The 18,915-nt window shown below is 43.6% G+C and overlaps 1 protein-coding gene across 2 annotated transcripts in view; it reads right to left on the bottom strand.

Annotated features, from left to right (window-relative positions):
• The window catches only part of klhl32 (kelch-like family member 32), a 283,337-nt gene that overhangs the window by 245,388 nt on the left and 19,034 nt on the right, over positions 1 to 18,915 (bottom strand). For both annotated transcript variants that reach the window (XM_072279440.1, XM_072279447.1), the window contains exons 2-4: positions 15,200 to 15,402; positions 10,551 to 10,637; positions 3,650 to 3,830 (exon numbers count right to left, since the gene is read on the bottom strand). In XM_072279440.1, the coding sequence (XP_072135541.1) occupies positions 3,650 to 3,830; positions 10,551 to 10,637; positions 15,200 to 15,291 (360 nt within the window). In that variant the 5' untranslated portion in view covers positions 15,292 to 15,402. The remainder of the gene's footprint in view (positions 1 to 3,649; positions 3,831 to 10,550; positions 10,638 to 15,199; positions 15,403 to 18,915) is intronic.

The following is an 18,915-nucleotide window of genomic DNA, read 5'->3' as shown; positions in this document are numbered from 1 at the left end:
CTGTTTTATTTCCGTTGTCGTAAATCCTGCGGACAAGGCAGATTCCAGCTGGGATCGACAGTAACGTTGTGTCTTCGAGGAATTCTTTACTTCAGGATAGTCTCTCCTAATTGACTGTATAAATCTCTTGGGCTTTCAAATTTACCATTCTAAGAGCTGTGTTCTAACTTACCACTTTAAAAACTGTTATCGTATTTACCACTTTAAGAACTGTTTTCGTATTTACCACTTTAAGAACTAGTAATGAGTTTGGCAGTTTCTTAAATGGCCGCACAACAGTTTACTTCCGGTTAAGGTTTTTGTTTGTTTATCTTTTTACTAATATTGAGCAGAGTTTAATAAATGTTTGTTTGTTTATAAAATCTGACTCATTTCTATATTCACTGTTGTTGGTCACGTGACAAACATCCATAGCTTTGTCTTCATCAACTTTCCTGGTAACTTCCTCAAAAAACTCTATGTGGTTTGTTGAACATGACCTACCACACAGAAGCCATGCTGACTATCCCTAAACAATCCGTGTCTATCCAAATACTTATATATCTGGTCCCTCAGAATACCTGCTAATAACTTGCCCACAACTGATGTCAGACTCACGAGCCTATAATTCCCTGGTTTATTTTTAGGGCCTTTCTTGAACACATTGGCTATCAACCCATCCTCTAGTACCTAACATGTCTCTAAGAATGATTTAAGCACCTCTGTTAGGGCCCCAGCTATTTCTGCACTTGCATCCTGCAGGGTATGAGGGAACACCTTGTCAGGCCATGGGGAGATTTATCCACCCTAATTTGTCTCAAGACAGCAAGCACCTTCTCCTCCCCTGTAATCTGCGTAGGGTCTATGAAATTGATGCCACTTTGCCTCACTTCTATAGACTCTGTGTCCATCTCCTGAGTAGATACAGATGCAAGAAATTCATTTAAATTCTCCCCCATCTCTTTTGGCTCCACACATGGATCACCATTCTGATCTTCCAGAGGACCAATTTTGTCCCTTGCAATCCTTTTGCTCTTAATATCCTTAGGATTCTCCTTCAGCCTGTCTGCTTGAGTGACATCATGCCTTCTTTTATCCTTCTTGATTTCTTTAAGTGTTCTCTTGCATCTGTTATATTCCACAAGCACTTCGTTTGTTCTTGCTTGCCTATACCTGTTAAAGACGTCTTTTTTTCTGTTAACCAAGGCCTCAATTTCTCATGAAAACCCGTTTGTTACAACCCTATCCTTGTTACATTTACCTTCTTCTCTCACAGGCACATACAAGCTTTGTACTCCTAAAATTTCATTTTTGAGGGCCTCCCACTTTCCAAGTACACCTTTGCCAGAAAACAGCCTGTTCCAATCCACACTTGCCAGATAATTTCTGACACCATCAAAATTGCACCTTCTCCAAGTTAGAATCTCAACCTGCAGACCAGACATAGCCTCTTGCATATTTACTTTGAAACTAATGGCATTATAATCACTAGATGCAAAGTTTTACCCTACATTGGGTAACTCTCATTGGGACTTCTGTCTACTGAAATAAACACATTTCCTGAACGCATTTGACAAGCTCTATTCCATCTAATCCTTCCACAGTATGAGAGTCTCAGTCAATATGTGGAAAGTTAAAATCACCCACTATAGCAACCTTATGCTCCTTGCAACAGTCTGCATTCTCTCTGCAAATGTGTTCCTCTAAATCCCTTGGACCTTTGGGTGGTCTGTAACATAGCCCAATTAACGTGGCCATACCTCTCTTATTACTCAGCTCCACCCATAATACCTCACTAGACAAGTTCTCCAATCTGTTCTGACTGATTGCCGTGACATTTTCCCTGACAATAACATTTCCCCTTCTCCTTTAATCCCTCCTGCTCTGTCACAACTAATACAACGGAAACCCAGAATATTGAGCTGCCAGTCCTGCCCCACCTACAATATCATAATTCCGGGTATTGATCCATGCCTTGAACTCATCTGCTTTTCCTACGATACATCTTGCATTGAAATATGTACAGCTCAGGACATTAGTCACACATTATTGACGAAGGAATTCATCTGTATTGTGTTCTTTTGACTGTAAATGAACAAAGTGAGCGCAGGCACCAAGTGTGGATAATGAATTGTCTTCATACAATCCTTCCAACAGTTGCATCCTCCAGCTCTTCACTTTCATTGTAACATTTAAGATGATTTTCAATACCTTCACATGGATTACCATTCTAATCTTCCAGAGGACCAATTGCTCTTAATAGCCTGTCTGCTTGAGCAACATCATGCCTTCTTTTAGCCTTCTTGATTTCTTTAAGTGTTCATAATTCCTATCTTGTAGTGAAATTGTTCCATTTTCACTCTCAGCATCTCCAAGCCTGATGCTTGAAACTGCAGTTAGCAAAACGGTTCTGAATCATCTTACTGCTTATTTCTCACCAACTACCAGTAACAATCACTGCTTGTCTGAAAATTTGAACACAACACAAGCAACTGATGCTGTTTAAAAATTGTTTGCTCAAAGCATGGTGTTATGACTCACGGCCACATGAGTGCACGCATTCGATGCTGATTAGAGACTGTTCAGCAAAAGTTTCCTGCCCCAATTAAGCAGCATTGTATCCCAAATAAACAAGGGGAATCCGGCTATTTTTTCGATTAGTTTTTGTTCTTTAAAAGTTGATCCAAATAAATGGCTGCCCGGATTAGCCCATGGCCCAATTAATCAGAATGAATTGTACACAAATATTCATGGCAAGGTAATCCCGGAACAGAATCATACTTGTTCTGCATTCTTGAGACAGCTCAAAGTTCGACACACAGTACACTGTGACCTGGATAGGTACATGGAGCTTAGAAAAACAGAGGGCTCTGGGTAACCCTTCTTTAGCCATCCAGTTCATGCCAAGCTCAAGTTCAATTTCAAGTTTATTATCATTCAACCATATAGCTAAAGGAAACATCACTCCTCTGGTTGAAGGTACAAAACACAGTGTATGCAGTCACACACAGCACAGATAGTCACGGTCCAGCACATAGAGTCACAAAATAATATTAGAACAGGTCCCCGAATGGCAGGGCCTGAAGGTTGACAGGTTGACATAAAGTACAAGTAACAAGTTGTTCAATTTAGTATCAGAGAATACAATCTGAAATTCTAGCTCTTCGCAGAGAGGTGCATGTTTATCTGAGATAGTATCATGTTACTGGCACTATTATAATATATAATTATTTAGAGATACTGTGTGGAACAGGTCCTTCCAGCCCACCGAGCTGCACTGCCCAGCGACGCTCCTATTTAACCCTAGCCTAATCACAGGACATATTACAATGACCAATTAACCCACCAGCCGCTTAAGTCCTAGAATTGTGGAGGAAACCCATGCAGTCACGGGGAGAACATACAAACTCCTTACAGGCAGCATCACAACTGAACTCGGAACTCCGACCTCTGACACCCCAGGCTGTAATAGTGTTGTGCTAACCACTACACTACTGTTATGCCCGGTAGTATAAACACGTCCACTCCCATCAAGCTGCATCTGTACCCCAGTACCCTATACCCCTCCGATCAATGTACTCCTCCAAACCTCTGTTATATATTGACAGAAAATGACGCGTTATATTGATGCTTGTATGATACATTATACTGAATGCAAAATCAAACTTACTCGGAAGTAATCACTGCACGCTGCCAGGACTGCCCTGTGGGCATGGAATTTCTGATCCTCGGCAACTAGAATGACATCACAGAGTATCCCATCCATCCTCTGCTGATTCAACGCAGCCAGGACGGCATCTTTATGGGACTTGGACTGACAGAGTCTGTGACCCGTTAGCATCTCTTGAATGCTGAAAACAAACAAAAATTACATAAGGAAAATTTACCCAAAGCAAATAAGCAAATCCACTCAGATACAAAAGAAAGCTCAATACTGCACAATAAAGAGAAACAGCAAGCCTTTTCAGTTGCCACAGTGGCTCCTACTCTAACATATAATTGAAAGAGAATGGAACCAGCATAGTGTGGGACACCCAGTCAACATCTCAAAACCAAAGAGCTGAGAACTATACAGGAAAAGCCTAAATCAGCAAGCCCTCCCCACCATTGAACACATTTACAAGGAATACATCCACGAGAATGCAGGATCCATCATCAGGGACCCCCACCATCTCAGCCATGCTTTTTCTCACTATTGTCATCAGGAAGAAGGAAGACGAGCCTCAAGTCCCACACCATCAAGTTCAGGAACAATTATTACATCTCAACCATCAGGCTCCTGAAGGAGTATAGATAACTTCACTCACCTCAACTCTGAACTGATTCCACAATCCACAGACTCACTTTCAAGGACCTTTCATCTCATGTTCTCATTCATACTATTAATTTACTTTTTCTCAGCTCAAGCTGGTAAAACCTGAGGTACGAGCATAGCCAAGCACACTCATAGAAACATAGAAACATAGAAAATAGGTGCAGGAGTAGGCCATTCGGCCCTTCGAGCCTGCACCGCCATTTATTATGATCATGGCTGATCATCCAACTCAGAACCCTGCACCAGCCTTCCCTCCATACCCCCTGACCCCTGTAGCCACAAGGGCCATATCTAACTCCCTCTTAAATATAGCCAATGAACCGGCCTCAACTGTTTCCTGTGGCAGAGAATTCCACAGATTCACCACTCTCTGTGTGAAGAAGTTTTTCCTAATCTCAGTTCTAAAAGGCTTCCCCCTTATCCTCAAACTGTGACCCCTCGTTCTGGACTCATTTCTCAATTGCAAGGAACTTTTGGACTATTCTAGTTGTGTTCGGTATTGCGGATTCTGCGCTATAAACTGTTGATGAAGTTTGCTGTGATGTTAGTCTCAAGTTTCATTACTCTGTAGTATACACCCATTATGAGTGTGTTTGCATCTAATGACCATTTCAAGTGTGTCTTTTTTCTCTTAGCTGCTTGAGTGCTCTCAGTTGCAAGTGGACTGCTTCGCTGAGAAACGCCTGCAGTAGTCACAGCCTGTGGCATTGAAGGCTACTTTGAATGATGGCTGCATCTTTTTCTGGATTTCTGGTGTCTGCTGGCCTATTCAGCAGTGAACCACTGGCAATTCACTGACTATCACACCCAGCTCTGGCTCCTGGCGACCCCCAGGCAGTGGCCGTATCACCCTGTTCTGTAGACATTCCTCCATTTCTAAAGCGAAAGGGTATTGCTTTTTATACCTACACCCAGGTTTTGCCTTCAGCCACCCTGAACATGGAGAACAGACACTGACCAGGGCAGCACCCAGTCTGGGTGCAGATGTGCCAGGATGTGTTTCTATCTTGGTCTGCAGGTGGTACCTGCCCTGCAGATCTGCAGAGATTTCCCCGATTTGCCACCCGGGGACACAATCGATGGGCGACAGAAAAACCCTCAGGATGATTGTTTTATTTGTACATGCACGGTCCTTTTATTGCATATTGGTTGTTTGTGCAACACACATCGAAGTTGCTGGTGAACGCAGCAGGCCAGGCAGCATCTCTAGGAAGAGGTACAGTCGATGTTTCGGGCCGAGACCCTTCGTCAGGACTGTGTTGCTTGCATTTCCAGCATCTGCAGAATGTTTGGTTGTTTGTGTGTAGCTTTTCATTGATTCTATTGTACTTCTTTGTATTTACTGTGAACTCGCACAAGAAAATGAAACTCAGGGTAGTGTATGGTGACATATACACTGTGTACTTAGACAATACAGTAAATTTACATTAGAACGTTTTTTGAAGATACTGGATTAGAAGGAAAACCTTGATTGCTTGTCTCACAACTAAATCCTTGGACTGAACCCAGACGATGTGGAGGATAGTTATTTTGTACACAGATGCATTAAAACTATTTTTTATGAGTTTAAAACAAATCATCGATCAGAGGATTGGAAATAAAACGCAAAACAAATACATAGGCTAAATTTTCAATATCATCCCAGCTGGGCAATGCATTTTGTTGACAACATTTCAATCTTGTGATCTGGCAGGTCATTGAATGTAAAAACTGAATTGAGCAGTAGTATAGCGGATTGTGCAACACGATTACAGATTGGGCTGTTCCGGAGTTCAGTGTTCAATTCCGATGCTGTTGACAAGGAACAGATTACTCAAAGGTAGTAATCTCGGGATTACTGCCTGTGCCACATGACTGTGAGTATAGGAATAGAATGAGGTAGAGGATAAATGCATGGCCGAGGGATTGGTGCAGGGAGCAGGGATTCAGATTTCATGATCATTGGGGCCTCTTTTGGGATGGGCGTGACCTGTACAAAATGGACGGGTTGCACTTGAATCCCAGGAGAACCAATATCCTAGCAGAGAGGTCTGCTAAGGCTGTTGCGGAGAGTTTAAACTAGAATTGCTGGAGGGTGGGAAACGAACTGAAAAGATGGAGGAAGGGACGGTTGGCTCACAAATAGAGAAAGCTTAGAGACAGTGTGAGAGGGAGGATAGGCAGGTGGTACAGAAGGGATGCGCTCAGACCGATGGTTTGAGATGTGTCTATTTTAGTGCAGGAAGCATCATGAACACAGCTTGGAGCATGGATCAGTACTTGAAGCTACGATGTTGTGGTCATTACAGAGACTTGGATGGCTCAGGGACAGGAATAGTTACTTAGTGTGACAGGATTTAGATGTTTCAGAAAGAACAGGGAGGGAGGCAAAAGAGGTGGGGGTGTGGCACTGTTGATCAGAGATAATGTCACGGCTGCAGAAAAGGAGGAAGTCATGGAGGAATTGTCTACGGAGTCTCTGCGGGAGGAAGTTAGAAACAGGAAGGGGTCAATAACTCTACTGGGTGGTTTTTTTTATATAGACCACCCAATAGCAACAGGGAGCAGGTAGGGAGACAGATTCTGGAAAGGTGTAATAATAACAGGGTTGTCCGGGTGGGAGATTATAATTTCCCAAATATTGATTGGCATCTCCCTACACTGAGGGGTTTAGATTGGGTGGAGTTTGTTAGGTGTTTTCAGGAAGGCTTCCCGACACAATATGTGGACAAGCCTCCAAGAGGAGAGGCTGTACTTGATCTGGTATTGGGAAATGAACCTGGTCAGATGTCAGGTCTCTCAGTGGGAGAGCATTTTGGAGATAGTGATCACGATTCTATCTCCTTTACCATAGCACTGGAGAGGGATAGGAACAGAAAAGTTAGAAAAGCGTTTAATTAGAGTAAGGGGAAATATGAAGCTATCAGGCAGGAACTTGGAAGCATAAATTGGGAACAAATGTTCCCAAGGAAATGTATGGCAGAAATGTGGCAAATGTTCAGGGGACGTTTGCGTGCTGTTCTGCATAGGTACGTTCTAATGAGACAGGGAAAGGATGATAGGGTACAGGAACCTTGGTGTACAAAGGCTGTTGAAAATCTAGTCAAGAAGAAAAGAAAAGCTTATGAAAGATTCAAAAAACTAGGTAATGATAGAGATCTAGAAAATTATAAGGCGAGCAGGAAGGAGCATAAGAATAAAATTAGGAGAGCCAGAAGGGGCCATGTGAAGGCCTTGGTGAGCACAATTAAAGAAACCTCCAAGGCATTTTTCAAGTATGTGAAGAGCAAGAGGATGAAACGTGAGAGAATAGGACCAATCATGTATGACAGTGGAAAAATGTGTATGGAACGGGAGGAGATAGCAATTTGCTGATGACGCAAAGGTTGGGGGTGTTGTGGATAGTGTGGAGAGCTGTCAGAGGTTACAGCGGGACATTGATAGGATGCAAAACTGGGCTGAGAAGTGGCAGATGGAGTTCAACCCAAATAAGTGTAAGATGGTTCATTTTGGTAGGTCAAATATGATGGCAGAATATAGTATTAATGGCAAGATTCTTGGCAGTGTGGAGGATCATAGGGATCTTGGAGTCCGAGTCCATAGGACACTCAAAGCTACTGCACAGGTTGACTCCATGGTTAAGAAGGCATACGGTGATTGGCCTTCATCAACTGTGGGACTGAGTTTAAGAGCCAAGAGGTAATGTTGCAGCTATATAAGTCCCTGGGACCTGATGGTCTGCATCCCAGGGTACATAAGGAGGTGGCTTTAGAAATCATGGACGCATTGGTAATTATTTTCCAATGTTCTATATTTCAGGATCAGTTCCTGTGGATTGGAGGGTGGCTAATGTTGTCCCTCTCTTCAAGAAGGGAGGAAGAGAGAAAACAGGGAATTATAGACCAGTTAGCCTGACGTCGGTGGTGGGAAAGATGCTGGAGTCAATTATAAAAGATGAAATTACGACACATCTGGATAGCAGTAACAGGATCGGTCTGAGTCAGCATGAATTTACGAAGGGGAAATCCTGCTTGACTAATCTTCTGGAATTTTTTTGAGGATGTAACTATGAAAATGGACAAGGGAGAGCCAGTGGATGTAGTGTACCTGGACTTTCAGAAAGCCTTTGATAAAGTCCCACATGGGAGATTAGTGGGAAAAGTTAGGGCACATGGTATTGGGGGCAGAGTACTGACATGGATTGAAAATTGGCTGGCTGACAGAAAACAAAGAGCAGCGCTTAACGGATCCCTTTTGGAATGGCAGGCGGTGAGCAGTGGGGTACCACAGGGTTCAGTGCTGGGACCGCAGCTGTTTACAATATATATTAATGATTTAGATGAGGGAATTAAAAGTAACATTAGCAAATTTGCCGATGACACAAAGCTGGCTGGCAGTGTGAAATGTGAGGAGGATGTTATGAGAATGTAGGGTGACTTGGACAGGCTGGGTGAGTGGGCAGATGCATGGCAGATGCAGTTTAATGTGGATAAATGTGAGGTTATCCACTTTGGTGGTAAGAACGGGAAGGCAGATTATTATCTAAATGGAGTCAAGTTAGGAAAATGGGAAGCACGAGATCTAGGTGTTCTTGTACGTCAGTCACTGAAAGCAAGCATGCAAGTACAGCAGGCAGTGAAGAAAGCTAATGGCATGCTGGCCTTCATAACAAGGGGAATTGAGTATAAGAGCAAAGAGGTCCTTCTGCAGCTGTACAGGGCCCTAGTGAGACCACACCTGGAGTACTGTGTGCAGTTTTGGTCTCCAAATTTGAGGAAGGACATTCTTGATATTGAGGGAGTGCAGTGTAGGTTCACAAGGTTAATTCCCGGGATGGCGGGACTGTCATATGTCGAAAGATTGGAGCAACTGGGCTTGTATACTCTGGAATTTAGAAGGCTGAGAAGGGATCTTATTGAAACATATAAGATTATTAAGGGATTGGACACGCTAGAGGCAGGAAGCATGTTCCCACTGATGGGTGAGTCCAGAACCAGAGGCCACAGTTTAAGAATTAGGGGTAGGCCATTTAGAACGGAGTTGAGGAAAAACTTTTTCACCCAGAGGGTGGTGGATATATGGAATGTTCTGCCCCAGAAGGCTGTGGAGGCCAAGTCTCTGGATGCTTTCAAGAAAGAGATGGATAGAGCTCTTAAAGATAGCAGAATCAAAGGTTATGGGGATAAGGCAGGAAATGGATACTGATAGTGGATGATCAGCCATGATCACAGCGAATGGCGGTGCTGGCCTACTCCTGCACCTATTGTCTATTGTCTATATAGGACCCTGGTCAGACCCCAGTTGGAGTACTGTGCTCAGTTCTGGTCACCTCACTACAGGAAGAATGTGGAAACTATAGAAAGGGTGCAGAGGAGACTTACAAGGATGTTGCCTGGATTGGGGAGCATGTCTTATGAGAATAGGTTGAGTGAACTTGGCCTTTTCTCCTTGGAGCGACGCAGGATGAGAGGTGACTTGATAGAGGTGTATAAGATGATGAGAGACATTGTTCGTGTGGATAGTCAGAGGCTTTTTCCCAGGGCTGAAATGGCTAGCACAAGAGGGCACAGTTTTAAGGTGCTTGGAAGTAGGTACAGAGGAGATGTCAGGGGTAAGTTTTTTATGCAGAGAGTGGTGAATGCGTGGAATGGGCTGCCAGTGACAGTGGTGGAGGCGGATAAGATCAGGTCTTTTAAGAGGCTCCTGGATAGGTACGTGGAGATGAGAAAAAGGGCTATGGGTAACCCTAGGTAATTTCTAAAGTAAGTACATGTTTGGGACAGCATTGTGGGCTGAAGGGCCTGTATTGTGCTGTAGGTTTTCTATGTTTCTATAAACATGTATGTCTACCCTGTGAACACGTCAGTTTCTACTCACTGTCCAAAGGCATACCAATTAGTGGTTAATTGGTCATTGTAAATTGCCCTGTGATTTGGTGATTTGGCTAGGGTTAATCCAGAGAGTGGTGAATATGTGGAATTTATTGCCACAAGCGGCTGTGGAAGTCATTGGGTATATTGGGTAGAGGTTAATAGATTCTTGATTGGTCTGGGCATGAAGGAATACAGGGAGAAGGCAGGAGACTGGGGCTGAGAGGGAATTGGATGAAATAGCAGAGCAGACTCAATGGGTCAAATGGCCTGATTCTGCTCCTATGTCTTATGGTCTTAACTAGGCGGAATGGCCCATTCCATCCACGCTGTACCTCTAAATAAAAAAAATAAAATTGGCCACTCGAGGTTACATCGCGTGCACACAATAGGCAAATGCACAGTACCTGAGACACATTTCAGATGGCATATTCCAATCCAGACCCAGAAGCAAATGGCGCAGAAGACGTTGGGGCGTGCAAGAGGGATCCAAGCTGAAAAGGCAACAACAGGATGGAAGTGCATGAGTAGGCTCGTCTCGAGTTAATTTTGCAAGTGTGGATTGAAACAACACTGAATCAGGATCGTTACACACAGCAAGTAAAATCATGCATACCACTAAGAAAATGGAACTTCTAGTATTACAGCTTTGTGGCCAAGTTTGTGGACCATATGATCATAGGTGTAGGGGCAGATAGTACTGAGGAAGCAGGGAGTCTGCAGAAAGACATAAATAGATTAGGAGAATGAGCAAAGAAGTGGCAGATGGAATAGAGTGTGGGGAAGTATCTGGTCATGCACTTTGATAGAAGGAATAAATAATAGGATTCACAAAAGTTAACTTGCAGTTTAACCATGTAACAATTACAGCACAAAAACAGGCCATCTCGACCCTTCTAGTCCATGCTGAACTCTTACTCTCACTTAGTCCCACCAACCTGCACTCAGCCCATAACCCTCCATTCCTTTCCTGTCCGTATAGCTGTCCAGTTTAACTTTAAATGACAACATCGAACCTGCCTCAACCACTTCTGCTGGAAGCTCGTTCCACACAGCTACCATTCTCTGAGTAAAGAAGTTCCCCCTCATGTTACACCTAAACTTTTGTCCTTTAACTCTCAACTCATGTCCTCTGGTTTGAATCCCCCCACTCTCAATGGAAAAAGCCAATCCACGTCAACTCTATCTATCCCCCTCATAATTTTAAACACCTCTATCAAGCCCCCCCCTCAACCTTCTACGCTCCAAAGAATAAAGACCTAACTTTTTGAACTTTTCTCTGTAAGTTAGGAGAAGAAACCCAGGCAACATTTTAGTAAACCTCCTCTGTACTCTCTCAATTTTATTGACATCTTTCCTATAACTCGGTGACCAGAACTGTACACAATACTCCAAATTTGGCCTTACCAATGCCCTATACAATTTCAACATTACATCCCAACTCCTATACTCAATGCTCTGATTAATAAAGGCCAGCATACCAAAAGCTTCACCACCCTATCCACATGAGATTCCACCTTCAGGGACCTATGCACCATTATTCCTAGATCCCTCTGTTCTACTGCATTCTTCAATGCCCTACCATTTACCATGTATGTCCTATTTTGATTAGTCCTACCAAAATGTAGCACCTCACATTTATCAGCATTAAACTCCATCTGCCATCTTTCAGCCCACTCTTCTAACTGTCCTAAATCTCTCTGCAAGCTTTGAAAATCTACCTCATCATCCATAACGCCACCTATCTTAGTATCATCTGCATACATACTAATCCAATTTACCACCCCATCATCCAGATCATTAATATATATGACAAACAACATTGGACCCAGTACAGATCCCTGAGGCACACCGCTACACACAATCCTCCAATCTGACACACAGTTATCCACCACTACTCTCTGGCGTCTCCCATCCAGCCACTGCTGAATCCATTTTACTACTTCGATATTAATACCTAACGATTGAACCTTCCTAACTAACCTTCCGTGTGGAATCTTGTCAAAGGCCTTACTGAAGTCCATATGGACAACATCCACCACTTTACCCTCGTCAACTTTCTTAGTAACCTCATCAAAAAATTCAATAAGATTTGTCAAACATGACCTTCCATGCACAAATCCATGTTGACTGTTCCTAATCAGACCCTGTCTATCCAGATAATTATATATACCATCTCTAAGAATACTTTCCATCAATTTACCCACCACTGACATCAAACTCACAGGCCGATAATTGCCAGGTTTACACTTAGAACCCTTTTTAAACAATGGAACCACATGAGCAATACGCCAATCCTCTGGCACCATCCCTGTTTCTAATGACATTTAAAGTATTTTTGTCAGAGCCCCTGTTACTTCTACACTTACTTCCCACAAGGTCCTCGGGAAGTGGTGAGGAAACCAAATACAATATTAGCATTCATTTTGATATGACTAGAGTATAAAAGCAAGGGTGTCATGCTGAGGCTTTATAAGGCATTGGTCAGACCACACTTGGAGTATTGTGACCAGTTTTGTACCCCTTATCTAAGAAAGGATGTGCTGGCACTGGAGAGGGTCTACAGGATGTTCATGAGAATTATCCCAGTAATGAATGGGTTAATGTACGGGGAGCATTTGATGGCTCTGAGCCTGGACTCAGTGGAGTTTAGAAGAATGAGGGGTGATCTCATTGAAACATAACAAATTTTGGAAGGCCTCGATAGAGTAAATGTGGAGAGCATGTTTTCTATGGTGGGGGAGTCCAGGGCAGGAGAGTGCAACTTCAGTATAGGAGGACAACCCTTTAGAGCAGAGATAAGGAGAAATTTCTTTATCTAGAGGGTGGTGAGTCTGTGGAACTCATTGCCAGAGATGGCTGTGGAGGCTGTCATTGAGTATATTTAAAGTATAGGTTCTTCATTAGTCAAGGTGTTAAGGTTATGGGGAGGAGGAAGCAGAATGGGGTTGAGAGGGATAATAAATCAGCCATGATGGAATGACAAAGCAGACTCAGTGGGCTGAATGGCCTAATTCTGCTCTATGTCTTATGGTCTTATGAATCAGGAGCCCTACGTGAAATAATACATTGACTAAGAGTATGCAACTTCTGCTGTGATGTCTTGCATGTTATAACGAGAACTGTTTTATCTTTTAAATAGTGAAATTTGGAGCAAAGAAGGATGAGAGGTGACTTGATAGAAGTGTAAAAGATGGTAGGAGACTTGCATCAAGTGGAAAGACAGAGAATTTTTTTCCATGGGCAGAAATGCCTGTCACCATGGAGAATACCACTATTGTTGACAGAATTTGAAACGGTGACGAGGGGAAAACAGGAGTGAGATAGATCAGCTAATTGAGTGGTACCACAGCAACAACCTTGCACTCAATGTCAGTAAGACCAAGGAACTGATTGTGGACTTCAGAAAGGGGAAGCCGATGGAACACACATCAGTCCTCATTGAGGGATCAGCAGTGAGCAGTTTCAAGTTCCTAGGTGTCAACATCTCTGAGGATCTAACCTGGTCCCAATATATTGATACAATTACAAAGAAAGCACAACAGTGGCTATATTTCATTAGGAGTTTGAGTGGAATTGGTATGTCATCAAAGACATAACATAGAACATAGAAATTTACAGCACATTACAGGCCCTTCAGCCCACAATGTAACCTACTCCAGAGACTGCTTAGAATTTCCCTATTGTATCCACTTCCACCACTGCCGCTGGCAGTGCATTCCACGCACCCACCACTCTCTGTGTGAAAAACTTAACCCTGACATTCCCTCGGTACCTATTTCCAAGCACCTTAAAACTATGACCCTCGTGTTGGCCATTTCAGCCCTGGAAAAAAGCCTCTGGCTATCTACACAATCAATATCCTTCATCATCTTATACACCTCTATCAGGTCACCTCTCATCCTCCTTCACTCCAAGGAGAAAAGGTCAAGTTCACTCAACCTATTCTCATAAGCTATGCACTCCAATCCAAGTAACATTCTTGTAAATCTCCTCTGTACTCTCTATAGTATCTATATCCTTCCTGTAGTGAGGTGACTAGAGCTGAACACAGTACTCCAAATGGGGTCTCATAAATCTCTACCATGGAGGGCATTCTAACTGGCTGCATCACCAACTGGTATGGAGGGACCACCGCAGAGGATCAGAAAAAATGCAGAAAGTTGCAAGCTCAGCCTGCTCCATCACGGGCATCAGCCCACCCAGCTTCCAGGACACCTCAATGCCTCAAAAAGGCTGCATCCATCATTAAGGAGTGCTGCGACCTAGGACATGCCCTCTTCTCATTGCTACCATCAGGGAGGAGGTACAGGAGCCTGAAGACACAGTCACGTCTCAGGAACAGCTTCCTCCCCTCCATGTTCAGATTTCAGAAAGGACAATGAACCCATGATCATTTCTTCAGTAACCTTTGTTTCCCTCTCTTTTTGCACCACCTATTTATTATTATTATTATTTTAACTCATGGTTCTCTAGATGTTGTACTGTTACTGCAAAACAACAAATTTCACAACATACGCCTGTGATATTAAACCTGATTCTGATTAATAATTTTAAGGTTATTTGAGAAAAGTATGGGGAGGATGTCAAAGGTAGGATTTTTTTGCAGGAGAGTGATGGGTATGTAGAATGCTCTGCCAGAAGGGGAAGGTGAGGTGGAAGAGACAGATACATTAAGGGCATTTAAGAAACTCTTAGAGAGGTGCATGAATGATATACAAAAAACTTGAGGGTTATGAAAATGAGAAGGTTTTGTTGAATGTGTTGGGCTGATGGGCCTGTACAATGCTGTAATGTTCTATGTTTTAAATTACTTAGCTGACAGAACAGTTACATTGCTTGTTGAATCAGCACATTCATTCTTGTTCAAAGTACATTTATTAGCAAAGTATGTGTACTATATTCAACCTTGAGTTATGTCTCCTTACAGGGAATCACAAAACAAAGAAACCCAATAGAACCCACTAAAAAAAAATCAAACACGCAATGTGCAGAAAATAAAACAAATTATGCAAACAATAAAAGTAAACAAGTAACATTCGGAACTGAAGCACACCGTTTAATTGGTAGGTACAACAGAGCAGAGGTTGCGATGATCCAGCAGCCCGACACAGTGTCTTGACAAGGGATATCGCTAGTGGCAATCATTCACAGTTTCTGATGACGATAGTTTGCCAATATCTGTCGCTCATCCAAGCTTGAAGGCAGTCTTCAGGGCCTTTGTTCACAGTAAGTTGTTGAAAATTCAGTTTGAAAAGGCTGAAAATCAAATTGGAAAATATATTACTCTCTTGCTGAAATGATCCATTACCCCTTTCAGGCCACAATGTCAACCCAGTGTAACTGCAGAATGAATACTGAACTAAGTACTGTACGTCCTTCCACTCTGCAGATGAGAACCTGAAAGGTTATTTATTTTCTCCCTTCACCTCTCACTCACCTAAGGGCAGAGCTGTAGAGCATTAATGCACAGAAAAAGGCCCTTTGGCCCACCTAGTCCATGCTGAACTATTATTCTGCCTCATCCATTCAACCTACACAACTCCCCCCACAGCCCTCCCATTCACGTCCTTATCTGAATTTTTCTTAAATGTTGTATTTTTTTGTTAAATGTTTGACAAATATGATTGACCAAATCAGTTTACTAAAAGTATAGTGTATGTAGTAACAGAACATAAAACAGTACAGCACAGTACAGGCCCTTCAGCCCACAATGTTGTGCTGACCCTTAAACCCTGCCTCCCATATAACCCCCCCACCTTAAATTCTCCTTGGTTCTGCTGACACTGAGTGAGAGGTTGTTGTTGTGGCACCACTCAGCCTGGTTTGCAGTTTCCCTCTTTAGATACAGCCAATGACAGTTGTGTTCAAAACGGTCAAAGGTTCATTTTATTGTCAAAGTATGTATGCAGAACACAACTCAGAGATTTGTCTTCTCCAGATAGCCATAGACTACAGAAAACCATCTGAGTAGTTTAAAGAAAGATATCAATCCTCCCCCTCACCCTCTAGTTGTAATCCCCCGGCACAGAAAGAAAAAGGAACAAAAACTCATAAACCCCAAGCACCCTCAACCCCTCCCTTGCACAAAAACTAACAGATCACCCAAACACCCAGTCCATCAATCACCAGCAAGAAAGAATGGGCGAGAACTCAGTGACCCCTCTGAGGGCAGCGATTCGAACCAGCGGCCCCTCCAAGGGCAAAGACTCAAACCAGCAGCCCCTCCAAGGGCAGCGACTTGAACCAGCGGCCCCTCTGAGGGCAGCGACTCAAACCAGCAGCCCCTCCGAGGGCAGCGACTCGAACCAGCGGCCCCTCCGAGGGCAGCGACCGAGATGGCATCTGCTGTGGACCTGTTGCACCAGAAGGCAACTGGAGTGGATCCAAGTCACTTCTCAGGCAGGGGTTGATATGTTTCATCACCAACCTCACAGTGAATGTAAGTGCCACTGGATGATAGTCGTTGAGGCAGGTCACCACGTTCTTCTTAGGTACGGGTATAATTGAAGCCCACTTGAAGCAGGTTGGGTACCTCAGACTGCAGAAGCGACAGGTTAAAGTTACTGGTGAACGCTGCAGTCAGTTGAGTAGCATGGGTCTTACATGGCCAAGTACCTGATCTGGGCTGGATGCTTTCTATGGGTTCACCCTCCTGCAGGATGCTCTCGCATCGCTCAGAGACTCGGAGACTGAAATCACAGGGTCACTGGGGGCTGCGGGCGTTGATAAGGGTTCCACCATGTTTTGATGGTCAACGTGGGCACAGAAGGAATTGAGTTCACCTGGGAGTGAAGCCTTGTTGTCCTGTGTCACTTGGCTTCACTTTGTCAGAGGTTTCAAGCCCTTCCGAGCATTTTTCAGTGATTCAAGTTTGGTCCAGAATTGCCACGTTGCCCGAGAGAAGGGTTTCCGGGCTTCTTGTATCTTACTTGGTCACCTGACCTGAATGCCATTGATCTGGCCCTCAGCAGATTGCGGGTCTCATGGTTCATCCAGGGCTTCTGGCTGGGGGAAACACTGAATGATTTTGTGGGGACACACTTGTCTACAAATGTTTTTCAAAAGACAGTCACTTTTTACCGTAACTTGTAATATCATTTTTAAAACAGACCAAATTCATGTTCACACTAAAAAGATTTAAACCATCTGGGCAATTGCCTGAGGCTGCTTTAACCATCACTGATCGTCTCAAAAGGTCCCAACCTCACTCCGAGCTCGAGTCTTCTGTAATCTGACTCACCACTAAAGAAGCACTGGCCCAAGTCATAAATGACTCTTTGTGTTAGCATGGTTTGTTTTCCTTCTCAATCCCATTCTCCTGCCTTCTTACCATAACCTTTGACACCCTGACTAATCAACCCCCACTTTAAATATACCCAACGACTTGGCCTGCACACCCCCTGTGGCAATACATTCGACAGGTTCGTCAGCATCTGGCTAAAGAAACTCTTCCTCATCTCTGCTCTAGAGAGATGCCCTTCTGTTCTAAGGTTCTGCCCTCTGGTCCTGGACCCCACTAGCTTAGGAAATATGTCCATTCTGTCTAGACCTTTCAATATTGAACAGGTTTTAAGATCACCCCACCCCCCACCAATTCTTTTAAACTCCCATAATTTAGGAGCAGAGTTGGAATTCTGTTCTTAAAAAAAATCTTCCACTGTGCAAAGCCAAGTGAAGGTCCTTAAAAAGAACATGGAGCTCTAGTTCGACAGTGCTCTCACCGTGCCCTCAGTTCCTCCTCGACCTCCCTGTCCTCCCTCGGTAAGGCCAAATGCTGAGACTTTCCATCTCTCTTGCAATTTATCCAAAGACCTGGGGTAGCAGAGAGTGAAAGCCAGAAAGTACAAGTAGCATTTTCAAAGTCTACAATGACTGAGCCGACTCGACAGAAACCAATAAATTTAAGCAAGGTCAGAGAGTATTGACTGTTTGCACAAGAAAAAGATAAATCACTTCCAGTGGAGTGTAATGAAAGAAGGCCATAAATGATTGATTTTCACAGAACACTGCAAACTATCAACTTGGAAATACTGACTATAATATCTGCTTTTCACTTCCCTGTGCCGGGCCTAAGAGAGCAAACCCAATCTGTCTCCCTCCCCCGTATTTGTGACATTGTATACAAGGAGCTCAAAGCATTGTTGAGGATCCCGGCCACCCAGCCCTCTATCTCTCTGACCCACTACCGTCAAGGAGGAGGTACAGGAGCATCAGGACCAGGACTACCAGACTGGGTAACAGCTTCTTACCTCAGGCCGCAAGGCTAATGTATTCCTTGCCACCACTGAGGTTTTGTCACAAGGACAGCGAGCTGTTTACTGTTTACCTGGGCTGTGCACTACATGCATTTTGAATTATATTTTATTAACATATCCATGGTAATAGTTTGTTTTACGTGCTCTGTGTGATATACGTTTTGTGGGTGCACCATGATCTGGAAGAACATTGTTTTGTTTGATTGTATATCGGCACAGTCAGATGACAATAAATCAACTTGACCTGTGAAAGTAGTCATGAAGGCAACATGGATTCTGCAATATGAGGTGAGGTCTCCGCCGGTTGGGTTGAATACAGATGTTGTAACCAAGCTACCTAAATACAAAAAGCCTGGGCAGTACAATAAGGAGAGCAAGCTATTGCCCATACAGCAAGCTCCCCCTCTCCACACATCTGATGAGCACAATGGAATGGCAGTGACTGATACAGCATCGCAGGAACATAGAACATAGAATAGTACAGCACAGTACAGGCCTTTCGGCCCACAATGTT

This window comes from Mobula birostris, chromosome 2 (genome assembly GCF_030028105.1).
Source record: "Mobula birostris isolate sMobBir1 chromosome 2, sMobBir1.hap1, whole genome shotgun sequence".
Lineage (NCBI taxonomy): Eukaryota > Metazoa > Chordata > Chondrichthyes > Myliobatiformes > Myliobatidae > Mobula > Mobula birostris.
The sequence above is the reverse complement of the archived record's forward strand: the minus strand, read 5'-3'. Positions and strand labels throughout refer to the sequence as shown.